The sequence below is a fragment of the Rhineura floridana genome, chromosome 11 (assembly GCF_030035675.1).
Source record: "Rhineura floridana isolate rRhiFlo1 chromosome 11, rRhiFlo1.hap2, whole genome shotgun sequence".
In the NCBI taxonomy this organism is placed as follows: Eukaryota; Metazoa; Chordata; class Lepidosauria; order Squamata; family Rhineuridae; genus Rhineura; species Rhineura floridana.
In genome coordinates, this window is record NC_084490.1 from 18,935,346 (window position 1) to 18,947,358 (window position 12,013).

Here is a 12,013-nt window from a genome sequence, read left to right on the forward strand (position 1 = left end):
TTTGACATCTCTGGCAGCGTTTAATCTCAAAGAAGTGCTTGTAGCAGGAGGGTGGGCAGCACTTGCACTGTGGGGGCGCTTGCTATGGATGTGAGCTTCCGGCTGCACCTATCTTAGCAAGAGAGTGGAAAAAACAAGCCTTGTGCTTCCTGTTCCTGGCTGCTTCATTCCCAGCAGGCAAAGTGCGCTTGTTGTGACCATGGCAGGCACTCCCCCCCCCCATTAGAAGTGCTTCTAGCCACTCCAGACCCAGTGTGGAGTACTAGAAGAGTGAGAGAAGGGCCCTCCAGGCACTTTCTTCCCAGGTGATAACTGCTTCTCTCTTGGCATTTATGCCATCCAGCTGCAGCCGTGCCCTTGTACTCTTTCTCCAATCTGAAAAAGGTAAAAAAGAATTAAGGACAGTTGGACCATTCAAAAGGTTGCAGGTAGTTTGGAGAAGATGGGACTTAATGTTGCCCTTTGCAGTGATGTCCTGGGCACTGCCATTCAGTAGGTGACATTGATGCTAGTATATAAGAAACCTCTCAGCAAAATGCAAAGACAACTGCCCTTGGCAAGGTGAAAGTATTGCCATTTCTTAGCAAGGACGCCGTGTGGATGCAGGCAGTGGTGATAAAGATGCAGCAGACCGAGCAACACTATGGTGCAAGCTTGGCACTGATCATTTGAGTGGCAGCTTTGGCCATTCTAGTATTTTTTTCCCCATTGAGCAATCAAGACTGCACTGGGAGCATGCACCAGTACAGAACGAACTTCCAGTTTCCCCAAGCTTTTCAGGAGCAAAAACAAGGAACAGCAGGGATTCCATTTGTAGGAGTACTGCTAATACAGTGTGTGGGGAGGGTGGTGGTAGAAATGCTTGCTAGAGAGAGATGCTGAAGTTGTGCTAGAGCAGGAAAAGAGAACCTGTGGCCTCTCCCAAATCAGGCTGACTGTTGGTTGTGCTGACCGGGGCTGATGGGCATTGAGAGTTCCAACAGCATCTGGGAGGGCCACCAGCTGCTCACACCTGTGCTAGAAAAAACCTTCAGCATTTGTACTCCCAGCTTTGGGAGTGGACGGACTACCTGGGAGCATGGCTATCTTTTGCGGTGTGGGAAAGATACTCTAGTGCTTGCTGTGGTGTAAATCTGGATTCTCTTTTTTTTTCTCCTCCTCCCATTGCAGACGGACACCTCTCAGCTTCACCACCCGAACTGTGCGGCAGGTTTTCCGCCTTGACGGTGTTTCAGATGAGGAGACTGAGGACCCAGAGAGCGACTCTCCGTCTGCAAATCACCAGCCTCCCCCCCCTCTGACGCCCTCTCAGGGGCAGCAGCCAGCACCTCCTGCTGAGCCAGCCCAGACTGAATGAGGAGGGGGGGTCAGACCCAAGGTGGGTGGGGTGGATCTCAAGAGGGAGGGGAGTAGGAACCCCAACCTTTGCTACACTGTCTGATATGTATACAGAAAATCCCCTTTCCCACAGTTGCCTATCTCCCGCTGCCGCCCTTTGGCTCCTCTTGCGAGGGTCTCCCAGCTCCTTCTTGTATCAGGCTGCACTTTAATATCGCCCACTCCTGAGGGGTGGAAATCGAGGAGGAGGGAGGCTTGGGAGTCAGGATTTTAACTATATCCCTTTTAACAGAAAAAAATCCAACTTAATTAGCCATTGCTTCTCCTGCAACTTCTCCCCCCCACACACACTTTTTTCTTTTCTTTCCTCCCAGCGCTAGTATGAATATATAAAAGCACTCTTGGCCCACTACATTAAAATATGTATCAATGGGTGGGGAGGAAATGCACACAGGTTGGGATGGAAATGGGCAGTCCTGTCCAGCAATGCAGCTGCTTCTTGGGTTTTATACAGCGATCCCCAAGCTCTGGGTAGGGACAGCTGCTTTTTTTACAGGGGGACCCTTTGCTCAGCACTGAGAGGCAGGCTGTGTCTGGGGTACCTTCTGCCCCCTGTGTACTCCAGTCACTCTACTACATCTCAGTCCCAAGGTCTCCTGGCCTTTCCACTTACCTGCTCCCCAGGGAGGCCTGTAGGAACCTCTCAAATTCCTTCATGAGAAGGACATCTGGAATTTATCATCTCTAGAAGGCTGCTTCTTCCAGCACACTCTGGTCTGCTGGAGTTACTTTGAACCCCCCACTTGCCTCTTGCACCTGCCCACACCATGGGCAAAGATGTGGAATAAACTGGAAACCATTCATCTCAGCCTGCCTTCTCTTGTTTTGGACTGGAATCTGGATCCTACCCTCTCTGCATATCGTTGCCAGCAGCCAAGAGCACTTTGAACTTCTTTTACCCCCATCCCCAAACCTGCTGTGGTGGTGTTAAAACCTGTGTGAGGGAGCCAGGATTTGCAAACTTTATAGGCCACAACCTAAAGTGATGGGCCAAAGCCTGGCCTGTTTCATCTTGCCCAATTGCACATGTGTGGAATTCTGTATTGTGCCTGGCCCAGAATTTAAGTTCTGAGGACTTTCTGTATTCAGTGTTTTCCCCTTCCAAACAAGAGAAAGGAAACCAAGTTTCTAGTTCTCATGAGTTGTGGTTATACATTCAAAAACATCCAGATGTCTGCAGAAGCCTCTGGTGTTCAGAGGCGGTTGCTTCTGTCCCCTGTAGCTACTTGCCTCTTGCTTCTGCACCCAATGTTCTTCCTGTTACTATATGGCTCCTTACCAAAATAATCCAAGTTCTGCAAAAATTCAAAAGCTTGCTTTAGAATAAGGCAGTTAGTTGAGCCAACAATGCAAAAGAAGCATAACTGCAGAAATCTTATTGATTTACTTAAGGAATTTTAATTCTTTGGTGCAGAAGTGGGAGGTAGCACAAAGAACGGAAAGTTCTAACAGTCCTGAGCAGGTGTTTCCAAACTGCCTTTGTGTCTCTCTTGCTGAAGCACCAGGACACACCTTTTGGAGGTAGGGGTCTTATGCCAAATGCAACTGGGTGACCCTGCTTTATAGAACCAGCAGGCTCCTTGCTTTGTGCTTGCAATGCATTCTGACCATTACCCACCTTCACCTATTTTAAGAACAACTTTGCTTTGCTCACACAAAGACTCGGCACTTGTCTCCAGCACATAGATAAGCAGCATGTAAAGCAAAATGCATATGCCATCATGCCTGAAAACTGCACAAGCATCTCTTGCTGCAGTTACACATGAATGGGAGTATCTGCTGTTTCCATGTTGGAAAATATATATATAGTGTGTAGCAGTCCATATCATAAGATGAAACTGAGGCAAGCCAAGAGCCCCTAATTATCCAGGGACTCTCTTCTTTTTTGCTCACTTTGGTTTCTGATTTTAATTCCTTGCTGATGATACACAATGATTGGAACTCTTCCCATTATTCAGTTGTAAACCACCCAGAGAGCTTCGGCTATGGGGCGGTATATAAATACAATAAATAAATGACAAAGTGGTTTTTACTGGTTAGCCCAAAGTATGGGAACTTGGCAGCCTGATTCTATGCATGTTTACTCAGAAGCAAACTGTGTTCAAGGGGACTTACTCCCAGGTAAGTGTAGATAGGCTTGCAATAATATCTAGCACTATTAGTGTGTTCAAAGGGTTTTACATTCACTATCTCAGTATAAACTCTGGATCTAATCCATTGTGCACTTTCTCTAAGTTAGCAGCAGATGGGCAGAGTGAGACAAAAAAGTCCACCCTAGTCCTGCACTTAAGTGAGGTGTGGGAACCAGATGTTGGCACTCCAGATGTTGAACTGTAGCTTTCATCATCCCTGGCCACTGGCCATGCTTGCTAGGGCTGATGGGAGTTGTAGTTCAGCAACATTTGGAGGGCCCACATTTCCTCACTCCTGACTGAAGAGTTCAGAATGAAGGGTTTGCAAATCCCAGCTTGGACCCACAGTACAAACTTCCAGTTGTGTCTGTTCTTACGGCTCCAGGAACTGGCTCTGGGGGTGCGCCTGCCTTTCTATATATATATATATATGAATATCTTTTTTTTTTTTTGCATGGTGGTTTCTTTGTCTTAATTTGTTTTAATTCTGTATTATTATTATTATTTGTTTCTAACGAACATATTTTATTCCAAGCAACTTGATTTGTTTTTCCTCAAACCCAGGGGGTTTGCATTTTTTATTTTAAATCTTTTTGTCCCTATTCTCCCACTCTCACCGCCCCTCTTGCTGACTTGGACTGTTTGGAATTTCATATGCTGATGTAAAGGGCCGTAGCAATTATCCTGCTCCTTTTTTGTTAAAAAAAAGAAAGAGAAAAAAAAGAATACTTTTTAAGAAAAAGTATGTCTTCTATTAAAGCTCGTCTTGGATTACCAGACTGTTGCGTGGAGTATTATTTGGTTTTGTTACTGAATTGTGTTTTTTTCTTGACAATGCTGGGCTTCATATATAGGATGGAATTCTGAAGTTGTGCATTTCTGTGGGTAGCTTTCAACTGTCGAAGTTCAGCTGCCCATTCCTGTGAAACTTGAGTTGCCAACTGGCTACGCCCAGGGGTGGTAGACAGAATTGTTTTTGTTTGTTGCTTTTGAGAAAATAAGAAACTGCCTTATACCAGCTCAGATTATTTAACCACCTAGCCCTCTGGCAGGTCTCCAAAGTCTTGGGTTGAAAGGTATTTTATATCACCTACTAGCTGGATCCTTTTAACTACAGATGCCACCAACTGAATGAAACCATGTGCTCTGTAAATGAACAAGGCCACTTGCGTGCTGGGTTCTGCCCCTGGCCTGTTTGAAAACTGCCAGGCTGCAACAGTGGGCCTGCTATGGGCCTCACTCCTTGACCCCAAAGGTTCCACCCCAATGTGTCAAAGAACCCTATACACTGAGCACGAAAGCAAATAGCCCTCTCCCATTTCTGCTCTCTAGCAGCTGGTGTTATGTGGTGTATACATAGCCCCAACAAGGCAAAAATAGGAGGACACTCGGGACTTATTTCTTTCACGGCACAATTAGGAGTAATCCTATTTAAGATTGGGTAATGGATCATGAATGCCTAGTGGCCTTTGAGAGTCCTTATTACCTTCTGCAGCAATTTCTGTTTACTGAGTGGATACGAAAGCCCTACATATATTTTCACAAACCGGCTTAATGACTATTAATGCACGGGTAAATATATTTCTTGTAATCAAAGAACAAGGAAATATAAACCCAACCTACACAAATAGATAGCAGTACAGAATTGGGTTTGGGTATCCAGATATAAAAAATATTGATACCAAAGTTAATAAAATAAACAAAAATGTCAAACTTTAATTTTGAACAATAAGTGTATGTGTATGTATATATGTATGTATAAAAACAATACAGGAAAAATACCAACAAATAAAATCAAATGTCTAAAGGTTAATATATCATAACATCAACTAATATAGCCAACAATGTTATGACAAGCCAAATGTGGCATACAAACATTTAGATACAAATATTTAGCATGCCACATTTGGCTTGTCACAACATTGTCAGCTATGTTGGTTGACATATTAACATTTAGACATTTAGTTTTATTTCTTGGTATTTTCCTTGTATTGTTTATATATATATAAATATATTGTTTGAGATTAGTGTGACATTTTTATTTTTTTAAACTTTGGTACCAATATTTTTTATACCTGGATACCCAAACCCAATTCTGTATTGCTATCTAAATATACGTATTCCTTACTGCTTCCAGCAACCTTCTCCCCTCTTCCGCACTCACATTTCTGAACCTGTAGGCAGTCCTGGTGGGACAGTTGTGACAGCTAGCTCTTGTCTGTAAAAATGTTCCCATTCGCTAATGGACGGAGCCTGAAAAGTTCAAAGAATCTATAGAACTCAGGGACAAGTGCCAATTCTATCTGGCATGCTAAAAGAATGGATGACTCGAGTGGGATTTCAATACACTGCTAATAGTCTATATGAGAAGATGAATAAGAGACCTTGCTTTATCCCATGAAATGGACTGATTTGGTTTGTACCACTCTACCTGCGTCACAGAAGGCAAACAGTAAAATACACTAATAGGCAAAAAACCTTGCGGTTTAAGAATACCTATAGCCCACAGCTATTTCTATCAAACTTTAAAAAGCAGGGAAATTGGGCAGCTATAGTGAATGCACCAGGGGAGCAGGAGACCTGACCTCTTCTCTGAGATAGTGGACTGCCCTACAAGTTTGTCAAAATGCAAACACAATTTGGGTTGGTCTTTCACAGTCTAATCCACTTGCTGTGTAGCTTGGAAAAATTTGGTAACGTGCCTGTAAGCATATGGTGAGAGGTGGCAATACCTGCCATCTCCAAAGATGGAGAATTATATTTTTGTATGTTTGTTGGTGTTCTTACTTTGCTTCTTTCCTGCATTACTAATGTTTCTACAGAGAATCTAAACTAGAAAATTTTATTTCCCCCATTCATCCTAGAAACCTGTGTCAAATTTATTTTTATTAATTTCAGCGCCTTTTTATTGGTCAGTGTCATATGATGGTGAAGACAGCCTTTTGTATTTCAAATTGTTGGTTATGTTCTATTTCTATTTTGAGTGCATTAACAGTTGAATCTGAAACTGCAGTTTGATGTAAAATCAGACTGATTACAATATGTTGCTACTTCAGTAATGACTCTAGCTGTTGGAAAAAAGAGGATGCATGTTTTCAGCCTGCTATGTTTAAACCACTTCATTTAAGGCAAGGTAGGCATGGTCAAAAACATACAGCACACCTAGAATTTTGCTAGAATATATTTCACCTCCCACTGTTTTATCTTGTGCAAATTGAGACACTCCTGAGGTCCACTGGAGACTATTCTGCAGAAGTCAGTGCCATTAATCCACAATTATGTTTGGAGTTTTTTTAGTGTAAATCTTTCAAAGGTGTTGCTGTACTTCACATATTCACAGAAATAGAAACAAAAGAAAATTATTTCCTATAGGATACTTCACTAAAATTGCAAAGTAAATCAGACATATTTAAAATGACCATCTGAACTACATCAACTGTCTTAATAATGTTACTTCCTCTCTGCTAAAACAAGATCAACACAGCACATGTCTTCTTTCTATTATTTGGGCTGATTGCAGGTGTTGCCACCACTCACCATATGCTCAGAGGCACATGTTACCAAATTCTTCCAAGCTACACAGCAAGTGGATTGGACTGTGAAAGACCAACCCAAATTGTGTTTGCATTTTGACAAATTTGCAGGGCAGTCCAATATCTCAGAGAGGAGGTCAGGTCTCCTGCTCCCCTGGTGCATTCACTATAGCTGCCCAACTTCCCTGCTTTTTAAAGTTTGGTAGAAATATCATACTTTGGACACATCTTGAGAAGACATGATTCACTAGAACAGACAATAATGCTGGGAAAAACAGCAGGGAGTAGAAAAAGAGGAAGGCCAAACGAGATGGATTGAGTCCATAAAGGAAGCCACAGACCTGAACTTACAAGATCTGAGCAGGGTGGTTCATGACAGATGCTCTTCGAGGTCACTGATTCATAGGATTGCCATAAGTCATAATTGATTTGAAGGCACAAAACAACAACAACATAGGTACATTCTTAAACAGCAAGGTTTTTTGCCTATTAGTGAATTTCCCTGCTTTTTAATACGGGAGGTAAGAAATGGGATCCTGTGCAATCTTGCTGAGAATGAATTGATCATTTTCATGCTTATTGCATTCAGTGGGATTTACTCCCCTGCAATCATGCTAAGGATAGGTGAAACTGACCACAGGGAATGGGGAGGACAGGAGGAGGAAGAGGAGGAGGGAGGGGAGGAAAGGCAGAGGGGAGGACTGGGATGGGAGCAGGCAGGAGGGGGAGGGGAAGGACAGGTTTAATTGAGTTTAATGGGATTTACTCCTATGCAATCATGGTTAGAATAGGAAAAACTGGTCATGGGGGAGGAGGTGGGGGAAGGGGAAGGAGTGTATTGGAGGGGGGCAAAGGAAGGGGGAGGGGAGGGCAGGTTTGATAATTTGCATGCTTATAGAGTTCAATGGTATTCCATGCAATCATGCTTTAGGTAAAACTGACAATGGGAAGGGGAAGGAGGGAATTGGAAGGATAGGGGGGAGGGGTAAAGGAAGGGGCAAGAGGGAGGGGATAGGAGGGAGAAGGGAGGGTGGGTTTGATCTACGGTTGTCAGGCTCAGGGCCTGAGAATGATTCTGTATATTTAAGAGAAGAGAAAGTGCAGGTTTTCTTGCAACACTGAAATGGGAAAAACCACAAGGTGAAATTCTCCCCTCCCCCTGCACAACTTTTAAAGATATATAAGACCTCTTGGAGGCTGGGCCTGGCAACCCTAGTTTGATCATTTGCATACTTTTTGAGTTAAATGGGATTTATTTCTGTGCAATCATGTTTGAAAATGGAAATGGATTCCCTTCAAGTCAACTGAACTTATGGCGACCCTTTGAATAGGGTTTTCATGGTAAATGGTATTCAGAGGTGGTTTTACCATTGCCTTCCGCTGAGGCTGAGAGGCAGTGACTGGCCCAAGGTCACCCAGTCAGCTTCATGACTGTGTGGGGATTCAAACCCTGGTCTCCCAGGTCCTAGTCCAACACTGACCTGAGGGAGCGGGAGGGGAGGAGATTGGGTGGGTGGGCACTGGGCAAAGGAGAAAATCCTTTCCTTTCCAAAAGGAAAACATTGTGAACAGTATCATTGCTTTTCAGCGTTTCCCTCACCTTTTTATTCTACAGCAGGCACATGTAGCCTCCCACCCAAATTTAAACCAAAGCTGTCCCGGCCACATCCACACCAGGCCTTTATTTCACTTTGGACAGTCATGGCTTCTCTCAAAGAATCCTGGAAAGTGTACTTAGTGAAGGGTGCTGAGAGTTGCTAGGAGACACCCTGGTCCCCTCACAGACTTCAATCAGAGTGGCTGACTGTTAAACCAGTCTGGCCACTGGAGCTCTGTCAGTGGAATAGAGTCTCCTCTCAGCACCCTTCACAAACTACACTTTCCAGAATTCTCTGAGGGAAGCCATGACTGTCTCATGTGAAATCAAAGTCTGGTGTGGGTGTGGCCCCGATTAGCCAAGCCCAGCAGCTGTGAGACTTTTAGAACACTGACAGTTGGTCCTTACTGAGCATGCCCGCCCTTATCATTGGCTTCCAGCCAAAATTTCTTAAATTAATTAAAAGCCAGCCAGGCATTTTTTTAACTTTTAAACTGCAGAAGATGAAGGTCAGAGTATGGGGCAAGGTCAGGATTAGGATTACAGGTACTCTGTGAACATGGCTGCTTTTTAATGAATTTCAACAAATTATGAGAACTCTGGCAGAAAAAAGTCCAAAAGGGCTCTGAGGTTTTTCTCTCTCTTTTTAGACTTTGAACTCTCTGTTCTCTCCAACTGTTTTGTGTATCGCCATGAAAATTGAAAGGGTTGTTAAGCAAGCGTTTCTGAGTTAAGGACTATAAGTTTTGTAAGGTTTTGTTTTTAAATGAGCTTATGGGAAGCATCAGAATGGCATGGAGGGTATTTTCAATTTAACATTGCGGAATGTGAAAAATCTACGCTGGCTATAGTATACAGCCACTCTTGTGGCTGTATAATATGTACAGCTAAAGGAATATTATAAGCAGTGCACAGCTGCATTTGAACTTAACTGAGCTGCCATAGCTTAGAAGTTGAAAGCTGCCAAACTCTTTGTATACAAGATCAGAGTTTTTCTAACCTTTGGATATGCCAGTCAGACCTGACTGCACAGTTACAGGTGGAGAATAAAACTGCATCTTCCCCATATCAAAAACTCCTCTATAGCAAGCTAGGATGATATGGAGAATTGTTTTTACCTACTTACCTTTCTGAAATTCAAGTTTTCTTTCTGATGCAGAATGTTTAATAATGTGAACACTTGTTAGTATGTTTCAGGCCTGCAGTATTAATATTTGCTTACACAGGGAGTTAGTATTACTAACTTATTTTAATTTTGTTGAAATTATTTTTAATTTTTTAATTATTTATTATAAAATTATTTTAACCTTATTTTAATTTCTTCTGTTACATAGCGCAAGACCAAAGATTTGCATTCAATAAGCTTTGCTTTTTTTTTTTTTAAAGGAGAGTTAGGTCAGAAAATATGCACAAAATTCTTCCAGTTACATGAGCCTTTATAAGAAATAATTGGCAACCTGCAGCAAAAGGAGTTACATACAGTCCTTGTCCTAATTTCATGGGGGGGAGCCAGGTGGGGGGAGATGGGGAGGGCAGTGGAAGGTGAGGAGAGAATGTCCTCTGCAAATTTATCAGTTCAGACTGCTGCTAAAAGCAATCTGCCGTTTCCCCTGCTGCTGACTGGATGGGGAGGATTAAGGGGGGGAGAGAAAAGGGTTTTCCTGCTCACCACTAATTTTGGCCCCACCCTCCACCAGCATGGGTCCCACCCCTAGAGTTTCCTCCCCAAAGACTGTGGCCCCTTTACCAAAAAACAGTTCCCCACCATCCCTACAATAGAACATCTAAAATAGTCACAAGTCCTTGTTAGCATCTAAAGCAGACTGGGTTTTGGTGCTGCAGAGAGGAATCTCATTTCCTCTTTTTTGTTCTTTTAATACAGATCAAATTATTCTGAATTTTTCTCTTTCCGAGTTGCACCAAGCTTGGTTTAACCATCAAAGCAATGCATGATGTTTGATTAACAACCCTAGCCACTCTTCCTTAGGAGAACGCTTAGTGGCTTAAATGAGAACTCCTCCTGAATAAGCATGCATGGCATCAGCCTGTAACACCCTACATTTTTCACAGATGGAAAAAGGATGTGCTTATTTGCATTCCGGTGATCATTTTACAAGCCTTGTGTTATCTGTTACTATTTTAAAGTCTCTTCAGGCCCAGCAGATTAAATTTATGTGTTGTTTTTTCTCTGCAAGTACTCTATCTTTCCATATTTAAAAGCCATGCATTCTTTTGGTTAAAGACAAACAATGAAATTGCTTGGCAATGAGGGTTGGGGAGCCTCAGGCCTTTCTGTGTTGTCTTTGGGACTCACCCAAGGCTTTGCCGCCTTGGCAGACCACACCCCTTGCCAGCCCTAACTTGAACTGCGATAATGCCTGTTTCTGTCCTAGATAGAGGAGGGAAAGGTGTGTGTGCAGAAATCTCTCATTTGTGGAATGTACCTACTGTACAAAACTAAGGCACATTGCTCCCCTCCCCCCAGGTTTGCCTCCTCGGGCCCTGCCCACCACTGGCATTCAGCCCTTGGAAAGTTCTCCACGAGGAAGTGTGGTGCTCATTCTGAAAAAGGGTACCCAGCACTGGTCTGAATAATTCAAAATAAATCTTGAGAGGCAGTGTGCAAAATGGTAGGCAGTACACTGAATGGTGCCGTAATGTTATTTGTTTACACTACACCTTTCCTCTAAGGAGCTCAGAGCTGTGTACTTTTCTCTCTCCCCCCCACCCCCAGATTAGACTGAATGAGGGTTCGCACCACAAGGTTGTCCCTAGTCAGTCCTAGTCTCACACTTCAACCCAGTTGTTGAACTACACCTCCCATCATCCCTTACCATTGGCTGTGCTGACTGGTACTGACAGGAGTTTGGAGTCCAACAGCAGCTGGAGGGCCACACGGTCCCTTTCCTTGCTCTAACCACTATACCACTCTGGCTCTTATGCACAATGCTGGTTCAGGAATGGGGGGCCTGTGGCAAGAGGTTCTCAGTAGCCTCCCCACCGTGGGTGCAATGGTGGCCACCTCACCACTATTACCCGCTTTCTTGCTCTCCATGTGGGCCCAATCCACATCAACTCCCAGAAAAAGGATAATTTTATGGAGGTTACTCCATTCTCCTTCTCCTCACTGCTGGCTGGGTGAGTGCAAGTACAGGCAGAAACAGCACTTAAAAGGAGCAGAGTTAGGCAGTTCCAGAGACTGGCAGTGCCGTCCCCCCACCCCATTTGGGGTCTGGTCCTCAGCAGGTGACCAATGCTGCTGCCCTTCTTCATTGGGGCCGGCCCTGCTGTTAGGCAGAGTGAAACAACAACCTCAGGCTGTAAATGCTCAGAGGCAGCAGTGGCTACAGTAG

The 12,013-nt window shown here is 43.7% G+C and overlaps 1 protein-coding gene and 1 long non-coding RNA gene across 5 annotated transcripts in view; one reads left to right on the forward strand and one right to left on the reverse strand.

Moving 5' to 3' along the window:
* LOC133366582 (myosin-10-like) overlaps positions 1-4,304 on the forward strand; it is a 61,056-nt gene extending 56,752 nt beyond the window's left edge. For all 4 annotated transcript variants that reach the window (XM_061589832.1, XM_061589834.1, XM_061589833.1 and 1 more), the window contains one exon: positions 1,171-4,304. In XM_061589832.1, the coding sequence (XP_061445816.1) occupies positions 1,171-1,357 (187 nt within the window). In that variant the 3' untranslated portion in view covers positions 1,358-4,304. The remainder of the gene's footprint in view (positions 1-1,170) is intronic.
* Positions 1-12,013, reverse strand: part of LOC133366584 (uncharacterized) — a 13,610-nt gene continuing 1,597 nt past the window's right edge. Inside the window, exon 2 of the long non-coding RNA XR_009758449.1 lies at positions 1-375. This is a non-coding gene — a long non-coding RNA (uncharacterized LOC133366584). The remainder of the gene's footprint in view (positions 376-12,013) is intronic.